The sequence below is a fragment of the Chiloscyllium plagiosum genome, chromosome 12 (assembly GCF_004010195.1).
Source record: "Chiloscyllium plagiosum isolate BGI_BamShark_2017 chromosome 12, ASM401019v2, whole genome shotgun sequence".
NCBI classification, from domain to species: domain Eukaryota; kingdom Metazoa; phylum Chordata; class Chondrichthyes; order Orectolobiformes; family Hemiscylliidae; genus Chiloscyllium; species Chiloscyllium plagiosum.
The window spans coordinates 14800193-14814836 of NC_057721.1; the positions used below are offsets into that span (position 1 = coordinate 14800193).

Sequence of the window (14644 nt, forward strand, 5' to 3'; positions counted from 1 at the left end):
TCGGTGATGAGGTGATGAGGTTCTGTATGGTCTGGGAGATGATGGTTTGGTGATGGGGGGTGAGGTCATGGTCGAGGGGGCACTAGGAAGAGGTGTCCTCGAGTTGGCGTTCGGCTTCAGCAGTGTAGAGGTCAGTGCGCCAGACTACCACTGCGCCCCCTTTATCTGCTGGCTTGATGGTGAGGTGGTTGGAGCAGAGGGATTGGAGGGCTGCGCGTTGTGAGGGTGAGAGGTTGGAGTGGGGGAGGGGGGTAGACAGGTTGAGGTGGTTAATGCCAGTTAAATCTATTGAACCAGATTTCCTGAAGAATAGCAATCAATGAGATTATCACTCTACTCCTTAATGTTAAGAAAAAGCTCTGGACTCCTGTGACATGGTTAAGCGGATAAGTTGTGTGAAGTTCGGATGCTGGGTGAGTGGGATGCTGGGTAAGAGACTGAATATTTAGGTTGGGACGGGGTGAACAGGAGATATCAGGTCTTGCAGGGAGAGAGTTCTGGTTGGGAATGGGGCAGTGACTGTGTAGGGTCCTGGGGAGGCATAAGAGAAGGTGGCATGGTGGGTTTTGGAATGAGGGTGTGAAGGATGGTGTTGGTGTGTTCGAATGTGGAGGAAGGTATGATTGGTAACTGATCAACGTGACGCTGACTCATTAGTTACATGATAGTATAGGTTTTAATTATCTAACTATAAATTTATACAGCAGAATCCTCTGAAATCTCTGATTTTAAATCAATATTTTTAGGCATTGGGGAATTTCCCATCAGAATTTTTTAATATCCCAAGTAATTTCGAGTCTGCCACATCAGGGGTTCTGCAGGGTCCCAATGCACAGCTCCCTATCTGTTCTGGTAAAATGACTCTCTGGCCATTGGAAAATCCCAGCCAATGCTTCTGGAGAATGTATTAACTATTCAATTCTTCAGGACAAGGGAGGACAAATTCAATTTCCAGAAGCAAGGTATTGTAAATGGCGCAAAAATAAACTGTGCATGTTGGAACATGTCAGGCAGCATCAGTCATGAGAAAAACCTGAGTTAGTATTTCATCAGAATTATAACAAGTTGGAGATATAATAAGAGCTGTGAATGCTGGAAATCTGAAGCAAACACCAAAAATGCTGGAGAAATTCAGCAAGTCTGGCAGCATCATTCTCAAGTGAGAAGGTAACTTTTAAAAAAGGTTTTGCGATTTACATATGAAAAACTACAACCAACGTGGTCATTCTAACAGATGCCTCACAGCGCCAGAGACCTGGGTTCAATTCCCGCCTCAGGCGACTCTGTGTGGAGTTTGCACATTCTCCCCGTGTCTGCGTGGGTTTCCTCCGGTTTCCTCCCACAATCCAAAAATGCGCACAGTAGGTGAATTGGCCATGCTAAATTGCCCGTAGTGTTAGTTGAAGGGGTAGATGTAGGGGAATGGGTCTGGGTGGGTTGCGCTTCGGCGAGTCGGTGTGGACTTGTTGGGCTGAAGGGCGTGTTTCCACACTGTAAATAATCTAATTTAAAAAAACAGGAAGATTGAGTTTAAGAGTTGCAAGGTTTTGCTGCAGCTCTACAAAACCCTCATTAGACCACACTTGGGATATTGTGCCCAGTTCTGGTCACCTCATTATAGGAAGGATGTAGATACTTTAAAGATGGTGTATACGAGATTTATCAGGATGCAGCATGGAGGGCTTGTCTTATGAGGCGTGGTTGAGTGAGATAGGGCATTTCACACTGGAGAGAAGGAAGCAAGGGAGGTGACTTGATAGAGGTGTACAAGGTAGTGAGAGGCACAGGGAGATTAGATCGCCAGAGACTTTTCTCAAGGGCAGAAATGGCTGTCACGAGGGTTCATAATTTTAAGGTGATTGGAGGAAGATATAGGGCAAATGTCAGAGATAGGGTTTTAAGCAGAGAGTGGTGGGTGTGCGAGTCGGTGTGGACTTGTTGGGCTGAAGGGCTTGTTTCCACACTGTAAGTAATCTAATCTAATTTTAATAAATATTCCAGGTCTTTTTTCAATAAACTTCTGCTATAAATTCTGTGTCTTACAACCTTATATGCCACAACTACGTGATGAAGGAGCAGTGCTCCAAAAGCTAGTGCTTCCAATTAAACCTGTTGGACAATAACCTGGTGTTGTGATTTTTTTTAACTTTGTACACCTAGTATATGTTTGATCTCCCAGATGTAAATGAGAATGCACCTGATTGGATTCAAGTCAAGCTGCTGTTTCTAATGAGGGCTTATTCCTGAAGAAGGGCTTATGCCCGAAACGTCGATTCTCCTGTTCCTTGGATGCTGCCTGACCTGCTGCGCTTTTCCAGCAACACATTTTCAGCTGTTTCTAATGAACTAATCAAAAATCTTGGGAAGAGAGAGCTAGATTTTCTGTCACTCTGTCTAGAAACACACAAACAGAAGCAGCTTGTCAAGATCCCAAGCAACTGTCCCATGGGTTTGAAGTGCTTCAGATTGTTCACTGCCCCTTATCATATGATCTTTCAGACCTCCTCTTCAACCTGCAAGCAACACAGTAGGCAGGTTGTAATGCAATAGTAACGTCTGAGTCAGGATGCCTGGCTTCAAGACCAACCTACTCCAGAATGTGTAATCATATCTCTGAACAGGTCATTTACAAAATATTAGAAAATAAGTTGCTCCCTATTAGAAAAAAACTCCATACACTGAACTTGAACCAGATTTTGAACTTTTTGGCAGACATGTGTTCCAAGGTCTCTTTCTTCCTCTACCATTCTGAATTTTCTCCCATTCTGTATTTCCTTGCTTTGTTTGCCCTACTCAAATGCATAACCTCATTCTCTTTGGGATTGACTTCCATTTGCCAATTGACCAAATTATTGACATCATTCTATAGTCAACAGCCATCTCTCGATTATTAACTATCTGGTTAATTTTTGTCTGCTGATTTCCTAAATGTCCTTCCCACATTTACAGCTGAAACATTTATGTATGCTACAAACATCAAGAGACCTAACATTGAACCTTGTGGAACACCATTGAAAACTGCTTTCTGTTTAGAAAAGCATTTGTCAACCCTTATCACTGAGTTAGATTTTAGATTCAGCTTTCCACGCATTTGTGTGCTATGGCGTCTAATTTTCTTGAACTTGAACAAATAATCCTTGCTGAGACGTCTTCGAGTCATAGAGATGTACAACATGGAAACAGACCCTTCGGTCCAACCTGTCCATGCCGACCAGATACCCCAACCCAATTGAGTCCCACCTGCCAGCACTCGGCCCATATCCCTCCAAACCCTTCCTATTCATATACCCATCCAAATGCCTTTTAAATGCTGCAATTGTACCAGCCTCCACCACTTCCTCTGGCAGCTCAATCCATACACGTTCCATCCTCTGCGTGAAAAAGTTGCCCCTTAGGTCTCTTTTTATATCTTTCCACCTCTCACCCTAAACCTATGCCCCCACCCCAGGGAAAATACCTTATCTATTTATCCTATCCATGCTCCTCATGATTTTATAAACCTCTATAAGGTCACCCCTCAACCTCCGATGCTCCAGGGAAAACAGCACAAGCCTCTTCAGCCTCTCCCTATGGCTCAAATCCTCCAACCCTGGCAACACTGTTGTATATCTTTTCTGACCCCTTTCAAGTTTCACAACATCTTTCCGATAAGAAGGAGACCAGAATTGCCCACAATATTCCAACAATGGCCTAACCAAAGTCCTGTACAGCTGCAACATGACCTCCCAACTCCTGTCTTCAGTACTCTGATCAATAAAAGAAAGCATACCAAACGCTGCCTTCACTATCCTATCTACCTGCAACTCCACTTTCAAGGAGCTATGAACCTGCACTCGAAGGTCTCTTTGTTCAGCAACACTCTCTAGAACCTTACCATTAAGTGTAGAAGTCCTGCTAAGATTTGCTTTCCCAAAATGCAGCACCTCGCATTTACCTGAATTAAACTCCATCTGTCACTTCTCAGCCCATTGGCCCATTTGATCAAAATCCTGTTGTAGGCTGAGGTGACCTTCTTCGCTGTCCACTACACCTCCAATTTTGGTGTCATCTGCAAACTTACTAACTGTACCTCTTATGCTCGCATCCAAATTATTTATGTAAATGACAAGACGATCCAGCACCGATCCTTGTGGCACTCCACTGGTCACAGGCCTCCAGTCTGAAAAACAGTCTGTGCAGAACCAACGGTTTTACTGCTCTGTAAGGTTAAACTAAAAACTGTCTCTGTTCTGATGGTTTGTGATATCTTTTAAAGCAGAACAGGGAACTCTCCTGATGTCCAGGCTAACTTTCTTCATTGATTCAGCACCACCAGAAGCAGATTAATGGTTCATCTCTCCTTCAGAGTAATTTGTATATGCTAAACTGATAAAGCACTCCTAATGAAATGTAATGTGTCAGCACTACTATTGGGATTGTAGTCTCCTAGTGGGCAAATATAATCCATTATGTTGTAATAAACTGAAATCCTATTTACCAGTAGTCTTGCTGCAAATGCAAGACTTGAATTTGCCCATCTATAGTTGCTAGTTTAATCTTTCTGATGCACTACTCACCTGTGCACCTCACAATGGTTTTTGATTTCTCTGTTCATATTTGGATTTTAGAATTCTGTTTATTTTTCTTTCAGCCTGCAAAAGTTCTAGTAGGATCTCGCAATTATGCAGACTTTGCATCTGAAGCATCCTTTGACATTAAGGTATTAGGTTTTTGTTTTCTTAACTCAACTATAGTTATTTATGAAATATTAATCCTAATTCAAGTAAAGCCTTAAGCTTCCCTTTTTGAGCAAATGAGAACGTTAGTAAAAAAAGAAGCAACTGCTTTTCAAAGCAAAACATACCCTTGGAATGTAAAATGAAGATGTAACATCACGTTCGACACTGGTTGTACTGTCAAGAGTAAAATATTATGATTCAAAAGTCCTTACATTTTAAGTGGTATACTCATTTACAAAAATGTACAAAGAAGTAATTGCATCAGTGGTTACATGCTGTATGGACAGTTGTTTGTATATTCATTTTAGCCTTGGAGAAACATACCTTTAGTTAGACCAGCTGTTACTTTCCTCAACTAACATAATTTCAATAAACTTTTTGGCATTGCACTCCAGAAAATATTCATCAAATGGAACTCAAATTGACTCTTTTATTCTGTAATTTTCTTGCACATTTTGTGGGCATGGTGTTATTAAGAACAGAGGTGAAAAATGCGGTGCTGGAAAAACACAGCAGGCCAGGCAGCATCCGAGGAGCAGGAGAATCAACGTCTTGGACTGAAGAAGGGCTTATGCCCGCAATGTCGATTCTCCTGCTCCTCGGATTCTGCCTGGCCTGCTGTGTTTTTCCAGCACCACATATTTCAACTCTGGTACTCCAGCATCTGCAGTCCTCACTTTCTCCCTGTTATTAAGAACAGACAACCCAAGAGAAAGCTCGGAGTGACACCTCATGAATTTATTTAACCTATTAGATATATTCCATTAATACTAATTTTATTCCTTGCCTTATGTGTGTATAATTTGAAATCGGTTAAACGTTTAAGCACCAATTGAAATTCCGATATTATTTTTCCCATGCCTTTCCCTTCATTTTCGAATTGCCTGCTTGTATTCTTCAAGACTTAAAGAGAATGTGTGAAATACAAGGTAAAAGTAATACCTGAGGAGCACATTGTGAAACCTCCTTATGGAGAGCAAGTGTAACATAAGAAGTTGAGAAAGGGGAAGAAAGATTGATCTGGCAGTATGGAAGTAATTTCTGCACATTCCCAATACACTCATTTACTGCCTGCTGTTACTCCCATCTGTGCTTCATGAAGGAAACAAATGTGAAAAGATGGATAACTTTATAAAAATTGTAAAAATCCAAGAGATATTGTGTCCATATGTAAATAAGCCCTCACTAATAATTCTACCTTAACTTTTGCTCAGTGATAAATCTTCGTTTTTACAAATTTCAAACCCTCAGCATGAAAATAGCTGATGCCAGCCACTAAACAGAATTCAAGTTAATCATTTTTCCATATGCGGTGGTACACTCATATATCTGTTTGTGTCAGAACGATTTGATACAATCCCAATATGTAGAACATTTAATGGTTATTAGCATTTTTAGGGAAGTCTGTGTTTAATATTCTGTGCATACTTGCAGTATTGCTGTTTTCAGACATTTTGTTGTAAAGGATTATTTTTAAATACAGAAATGTGACTTGCATCGTCTTGAAGAAGGTCCTGCAACCACAGTCATCCTGACCAGAGAAGATGGCCTTAAGTACTACCGGATAATGCAATTAGTTCGTCGTATGGAGCTCAAAGCAGATCAGCTGTACAAACAGAAGATCATTCGTGGGTTCTGCCATTTGTGTGATGGTCAAGTATGTATAAGGAAAATGACTGATGTAATGACTGCTTTAATGAAACGTTTCTTTTAACCAATCTACAAAATGAACTATTCGTACCTAATTAAAAGTGGATCCTGGAATCACACGTGAAAGTCCACAGGAAAAATTTCAATTATTGGAAATTGTTAGAAAAATCAGTTTTATATACTTTTTTTAAACAATTGTATAGCCATTGTGCATTGAAAGTCTCTCTCATATGGTATTGATGTAATCTTAATACAATTCAAATATAAACAGTTATATTCTAAGATCATTATGCTGAGGTTCTCTTAAAGGTTAGGTTTGAAAATCTAAGATTCAATGCCTAGCAGGAGACATTTATGGGAATTCATCTTTCCCATCCCACATAATGAGGAGTAGAGTGTTCTGTCAAATCTGCCAATTGAAAAGATTGAGAAATGGTTCAATTGACTTGTAAATCAGGCCTGATGAAGTGCAATTGTCATGAAACCTTAAACTGTTTCTCTTTCCACAGCCTGACCTGATGAGCATTTGCAGCAATTTTCAAATTTCTAGGATATCCAGTGATGTATTTAGAGGGTGACTGTTTGTATTGTGTACTTCCTTATTAATATGCTACATACTCATTTTCTAATTAGTTTATTTGTTTCCATATTAACAACACCAAAATTGGTGACAGAGTAAGGTTTTCAAAGATTACGAAGATATCTTGATGAAAGGGGTCAATGGGCTGAAAAATGGCAGATGGCGTTCAATCTGAATAAATGTTGTGCCAAAATGCAATACCTCGCAAACAAGAGTAGGGCTTATAAAATTAATAGTAGGGCCTTAGGTAGTGTTGTAGAACAGACACGTAGGAGTTCAGGTACGTAATTTTTTGAAGTTTGCATCACATAAACAGGGTGGTTAAAAAGGCATTTGGCACACTTGCTTCATTGTTCAGTCTTTTGAGTATTGGAGTTGGGAAATCATGTTGGGGGTATACAGGATATTGATGAAGCCTCTTCTGGAATATTGTCTAGTTCTAGTCACCCATAGGATACGATTAAACAGGAGAGGGTTCAGAAGAAATTTACAGTATGTTGCCAGTTGTGGAAGGTTTGACTTATAAAGAAAGGTCCCAGTCTATCCAGCCTTTCACTGGAGTGGAAGAAGTTGAGAAGTAATCTTATAGAAGTTTATAAAATAACAAGGGGTATAGACAGAGTTAATGGTGGTTGTCTTTTACCTAGAATGGGGGGGTTTCAAGACTAGGGTGGCACATTCCTAAAGTGAGAGTAGAGAAATTTAAGAAAGGTACGATGATGGCAATTTTTTTTACATAAAAGGTGGTTTGTGTATGGAATGAACATTCAGAAGTGGTGGATGCGGGTACAATTACAACATTTACAAGAATCTTGGATATGTACATCAATAGGAAACGTTTGGAGGAACAAGGGCTTGGAGCAGGCAGGTGGGATTATGGCATGGGCTGGTTGGACCAAAGGGTCTGTTTCTGTGCTGTATAACTCTGACTCTAAGTCTTGCTCTGGCGTGTACTTTGTTTTTCTTTTAACTGTGTAGTTTCTGGTTCTGCTGAAACCATTAATTTTTGTTAAATCTGTATTGGTAATGTTGGTATGAAAACCTTTTCCTTTGACAACACTAAAGATATTATTGACTTGATCATACAGTTAACTAGTATTAAATTGTACTGGACCTGACACACAATCTATTGTCATCCCATTGCTGTTCCATTAATCAATGAATTAAAAATTATTTTCAGCATGCTTGGTAGCCCACAGCTGAAAACAAGTTTAGGTAATTTATGTGAACACAGGCAGAAGACCTGGTGATTCTGTTGTGAAAATGATATGTTGGATTATGACTCATTAAATGAAGTGCTGACTATCAAAATCTTATTTTTAATTCCAGGAAGCCTGCTGCGTTGGAATAGAGGCTGCAATCAAACCAACAGACCACCTTATAACAGCTTATAGGTCTCATGGTTACACTTACACACGTGGAATCTCTGTCAAAGAAATTCTAGCTGAGTTGACTGGTAAGTTATGAATAGCAAAATATTAGTAAATGTGGTTTAGAATTGAACTTGCACCAGCTCATACCATGTAAGAAACAGCATTAGGAGTTGGCCATTCAGCTTTTTGAGTCTGCTCTGCAGTTAGTATCAGTTACCCTATCTGAAACTGGCAATCTAAATTTTCCGATAGAAAGTATGTTTTCTCACACATACAACATAGTACACATTACAGCAGCTCTTCATAACCATCAGATATTCTTTATGGGGTAATTTTAATGTGTCTGGTGTCTAACCTGTTCCTTTTTTAACTTCCTTTTCCTATCCACATTGCATACAATGTCTACTATCTTAGTATTGTCTGCAAACTTGAATAAATAACACTTTATTTCTTTATCTAAATCATTTGTTTATGTGGTTAAAAGCTGAAACCTCCATTCAGATTCCAACAGGATGCTATTTTTCACACCTTAGGGGTCACAGGAGGCCACATCTTAGAAAACATAAAGGTGGTTAAATCTCCAGGACCTGATCAAGTGTATGGCAGGACATGGTGGAAAGTCAGGGAGGAGGTTCTGGGGTCCATAGCAGAATTATTTCTATCATCTAATAAATATAGGTGAAATACTGGATGACTGGAGAGTGGCTAATATTGTAGGCGAAAGTGAGGAGTGCCAATGCTGGAGTTCAGAGTCAAGAGTGTGGTGCTGGAAAAGCACAGCAGGTCGGTTAGCATCCGACGAGCAGCAGGATCGATGTTTCGGGCAAAAGCCCTTCAGGAATGTTAATATTGTGCCGTTACTTAAGAAGGTCCGTAAAGAGAAGCCTGGAAACTAAAGACCTGTGAGTCTGAAATCGTTGATGGGTAATTTGTTGGATGTGATTCTGAAAGTTAGGATTTACGTGCAGATGGAGAGGCGAAGATTGAATAATAATAGTCAGCCTTTCTTTTTGTAAGCAAAATTATGTCTCAAACTTGATTGAGTTTTTACATGAAGCAAACAAAAAGATTGAGGGCAGAGCGGTAGATGTTGTTTAGTTGTACTTTAGTAGAACCTTTGACAAGATTCCACATGGTAGACTATTTAGTAAAGTTGGATCATAGGGGATTTAGGGTGAACTTGCCAATTGGATATAAAATTTTCTTTATGGTAGGAGACGAAGTGCTGGTGGAGGGTTGTTTTTTGATCTGGAGGCCTGTAGCCAGTGCTGTTCCACACCCATTAATAATGGGTCTGCTTTTGTCAATTGTATAAATGATTTGGATGAGAATATGAGGCATGGTTAGTAAGTTTGCAGATGACACCTAAATTCGTGGTATTGTGGACAGTGAAGAAGGTTATCTAAGATTACAAAGAGATCTTGATCAGTTGGGTCAGTGGGCTGAGGAGTGGCAGATGGTGTATAATTTGGATAAATGTGAGACATTGCATTTTGGTAATGCAAAAATAGATGTACAATTAATAGGGCTCTGGGTTGTGTCGTAGAGCAGAGATCTAGGTATTCAGGCGCATAATTCTTTGAAATGTGCGTCACAAGATGGTTAAGTTGTTTAGCGTCCTTGCCTTCATTGCTCAGACCTTTTGAGAATAGGAGTTGGGACATCATTATGAGGTGGTGCAGGACATTGAGGCCTCTTCTGGAGTACTATCACCAATTCTGGTCGCCCTGTCATAGGAAGGATATTATCAAACAGGAGAGGGTTCAGAAGAGGTTTATCAGGATGTTGCTGGGAATGGAGGGTTTGAGATATAAAAATAGGCTGGAAAGGCAGGGGCTTCTTTCACTGGAGCATAGGGGATTGTGGGGTGACCTTATAGGTTGGTAAAATCAAAAGGGGCATAGATAGGTCAATGACCAGATTCTCTTCCCTCAGGTGGGAGAATTCAAAACTAGGTGGCATATTTTTAAGTTGAGAAAGATTTTAAAAATTACTTGAGGGCCAACTTTTTTTTTTTACAGTGTGGTTCGTGTGTGGAATGAACTGCCAGAGAAAGTGGTGAATGCAGTTACAGTTGGAACATTTAAAAGACGTTTGGATAAATTTATAAATAGGAAAGATTTTGAGGGACATGGGTAAAACGCAGGCAGATGGGAGTATTTTAGCTTGAGAACGTGGTTGGCGTAGAATGGTTGGATGGAAGGGTCTCTTTCCATGCTGTATAAATCTATCTAAGCTTAGGTAGCAGAACCTTACGTTGTATTTTGCTTATGGGCTGTAAGAATGTTTTCACATGCTACAAATTCAATTTTGTCAACAAACGATTGTTTAACGAGGTATATCATAAATATAACTTCTGGTTGCATTTGTTACTTATGAAAACGATATGAATGCTGTCAACAGGTAGACGCAGTGGTTGTGCTAAAGGCAGAGGGGGCTCTATGCACATGTATGCTGACAATTTCTATGGAGGCAATGGCATTGTTGGTGCACAGGTAAGGATAGATCTACCCACATGGTTCAGGAAATGATTGTAATTATAAATTGCTGTACAGATTAATGACTGGATTAAAGCCAAGGTGTGGTATACATTATGCAATATAATTTTGCTTGATGGGTTAAGTTTTTAACACTAAAATTTGATTATGCTTGATCATTTGAATTAGGTTCCTCTTGGAGCTGGGATTGCACTCGCCTGCAAATACTTTGAGAAGGACGAGATCTGTGTAACCTTGTATGGTGATGGTGCAGCTAACCAGGTAAGGCTTGTAATTGTAAAATGACCTGTCATGCTGCTATATGTTAACACAGAGCAATGTGACAAAGTAATAAGACTATAGTTAAAAGTAAGATTATTAATGTGTGGAAGTTTCGGTAGAGGCAAATTGAAAATGCTGAATGTAGCTTTGACTTGATATGTAATCACTTATAGAAAATATCAGATTGTTGTTGTTAGGTGGTCCCCCAAGACCAAGGATGACTTTTTGCCACTCAGGTTATGAGATGATTAAACAACCCAAGGTTGGATCCGTTGTAACTGCATGATGTGGAAGCTGATGGACCCTATTATGGTTCGTACTGATCATATCCGGCTCAAAACCGATGAGCTAAAGTCTTTGTTTCAAACAGTGAAACACATCAGGGAGGGAGTTGCCTGATGCTGTGTTCCAGGAGGTAGTCACATCACTTGGATTAACCACCTCAAATTTGGTCAGAGATTATAGATGTAATTGGAGGCATACTCAGGGGAATAGACACTGTTCTATGTGGCCAAGAAACCCAAAGGCTGTGTTGCCTGTCTGATGCCCAGGTTCAGGATATTTCATCTGGGCTACCAAAGAGCTTGGAACGGGATGGGAAGGTTTCGGTTGCCGTGGTCCACGTAGGTACCAATGATCTACATAAAAAGAAGAAAGGGGTTGTGCTTAAGGGAATTTGAGGAGCTAGAGCCTAAATTAGAAAAAAGCAGAACTAAAAAGGTGGTAAATTCTCGGTTACTATCTGAGCCACAAGCTAAAGGTTTGGAGCTGGGAATTAAATATTCAAGGATACATATCTTATCGAATGGACAGGCAATTGGCTGAGAGGGTGGGATTGTCTTGTTAGCAAGAAATGAAATTATTTTGAGAATAAAGTGATATAGAGTCGGAAGGTGAAGAATCTGACTGACTGGAGTTGCTTACAGGCTTCCTAGCAGTAGTCAGGGAAGGAATTAAACCTGGAGATCGGAAAGGCACTATCACAGTAATCATGGGGGACTTCAGTACACAAGTGGACTGGGAAAATTGGGTTGATAGTGGATCTCATATAAAGGAATTTATGGAACATCTACAAGATGGTGTTTTAGAGCATCTTGTGGTAGACCCCAGTAGGGAACAGGCATTTCTGGATTTGGCAATGTCTAATGAGGCAGACTTGATTAGGGAGCTTAAGGTGAAGGGACCTCTTCTGGGGGGGGAAGGCAGTGACTACAACATGTTAGAATTCACCTTGCCGTTTAAGAGGGAGAAGCTGGAATCAGATGTAATGATATTACAGTTGAATAAAGGTAACTACAAAGATATGACTGTGGAGCTGGCCAGGGTTGATTGGGGAGCCTAGCAGGGCTGCGATGGCAGGGATTTCTGGGGTTATTCAGGAAGCACAGCAGAAATTAATCCCAACAAGAAGAAAAATACTACAGGGAGGATGAGGTAACTGGTTCTTCCAAGGGAAGTTGGGAACAACATAAAAGCAAAAGAAAAAGCATATATGTGGTGAAGATTAATAGGATGTAAGAGGATTGGGTGGCCTTTAAAAACCAGTAGAGGATAACTAAAATAAGCAATGAGGGAAGATGATAAAATGAGAGTAAGCTAGCTAGTAGTATAAAACAAGATTGCAGGAAGTTTCTTTTAGATATCTTAAAGGTAAGAGAGAGGCAAGAGTTGGAGTTTAGCTATTACGTCACTGGAAAATTAGGCTGGTGAAGCAGTAATGGGGAGTAAAGAAATAGTGAATGAGCAGAGTAGGTACTTGGCATCAGTTTTCACAGGGAGTCATGGAGAGTTCTGTGGTGAGCATTCCTCAGGAGAAGGTGCTGGGGAAGCTGAAAGTCTGAAGGAGGATAAATCACCTGGACCAGATGGATTATACTCCCCAGAGTTCTGAAGCTACAGCTGAGATTGTGGAGGCTTTGGTGATCTTTCAGGGATCACTGGAGTCCGGAAGGGTCCTGGGGAACTGAAAATGATTGTTGTATCTCCCTTGTTTAAAAAGGGAGGGAGGCAGATGACAGGAAACTATAGGCTGGTTAGCCTGACTTTGGTCGTTGATCAGATTTTAGAGTCCATTTTTAAGGATGAGATTACGGAATGCTTGCAAGTGTGAGATAAAATAGGGCTGAGTCAACATGGCTTCGTCAAGAGGAGGTCACCCCGGACAAATCTATTAGAATTCTTTTGAGGAAGTAACGAGCAAGTTAGATAAAGGACAGTCAGGGGATTTGATCTTTTTGAATTTCCAGACAAGTGCTGCACAGGAAGCTGCTGAATAAGGGGCAAGTTACTGGCATGGATAGAGATTGGCTGACTGGCCAAAGGCAGCAAGTGGAGATGAAGGAGTTGTTTTTCAGGATGGCGGCCGGTGACTAGTGGAGTTCAGTAGGGATCAATGTTAAAACCATAACTATTCATGTTATACATTAATGATTTGAACTGTGGGCATTGCTGCTAAAATTGCAAATGACACAAAGATAGGTGCAGGGACATGTAATGTTTAAGAAGCAGAAGAAGGAGGAGGACTTGGGCATGCTAGGAGAATGGGCAAAGAAGTGACAGATGGAATACAATATGGGAAAGTGTGAAGTTCTGCACTTTCTTCGACAGAATAGGCAAAGACTGTTTTCTAAATGGGGTACGGCTTTGGAAATCTGAAGCACAAAGGGACTTGGGAGCCCTACTTCAGGGTTCTCTGAAGGTTAATGTACAGGTTCAGTTGTCAATTAGAAAGGCAAATGTAACGTTTGCATTAATTTCAAGAGGACTAGAATACAAGTGCAGTGATGTACCTGTTGAGTATGTGAATTTGTTGTATAAGACTGTGGTCAAACCATATTTGGAATATTGAGAACAATTTTGGGCACTGTATCTAACGAAGGACATGTTGGCATTGGAGGGGCCCAGAGGATGGTTTACAAGAATGATCCCAGGGATGAAGGGTTTTTCATCTGAGGAGCGGTTGAGTGTGGATCCATACTCATTGGCGTTTAGAAGGATGAGGTGCCGGGGGGGGCTAGGGGTATCTCATTGAAGCTTAATGAAAACTGAGGCCTGGATAGAGTGGACAAGGAGAAGATATTTCCACTAGGGGGAGAGGCTACAACCTGAGGGACGAACTTAGATGAGGAATTTTTTCAGTCAGAGGGTGGTTAATCTGTGGAACTCATCACTGCAGCGTTCCAAGAAGTCAAAGAAAGATAGGTTCTTGATTTGTCAGGGGATTAAGGGTTAAAGGGAGAAGGCAGGCAAATGGTGTTGAGGAGCATACCAGCCATGATTGAATGGCCGAGCAGTCAGAGTCACAGATGTACAGCATGGAAACAGACCCTTCGGTCCAACTCGTCCATGCTAACCAGATATCCTAAACTAATCTAGTCCCATTTGCCAGCACTTAGCCCATAACACTCTAAACCCTTCCTATTCGTATACCCATCCAGATGCCTTTTACATGCTGTAATTGTACCAGCTGCCGCCTCTTCCTCTGGCAGCTAATTCCATACATGCACCATGCTCTACGTTAAAAACTTGATTCCTTAGCCTCCCATGCTCCAGGGAAAACAGCCC

At 40.7% G+C, this 14644-nt stretch overlaps 1 protein-coding gene across 1 annotated transcript in view; it reads left to right on the top strand.

Annotated features, from left to right (window-relative positions):
• The window catches only part of LOC122555000 (pyruvate dehydrogenase E1 component subunit alpha, mitochondrial-like), a 36086-nt gene that overhangs the window by 7355 nt on the left and 14087 nt on the right, over positions 1-14644 (top strand). The window contains exons 2-6 of the mRNA XM_043700557.1: positions 4631-4699; positions 6202-6375; positions 8278-8404; positions 10725-10816; positions 10988-11080. Coding sequence (XP_043556492.1) covers positions 4631-4699; positions 6202-6375; positions 8278-8404; positions 10725-10816; positions 10988-11080 — 555 coding nt within the window. The remainder of the gene's footprint in view (positions 1-4630; positions 4700-6201; positions 6376-8277; positions 8405-10724; positions 10817-10987; positions 11081-14644) is intronic.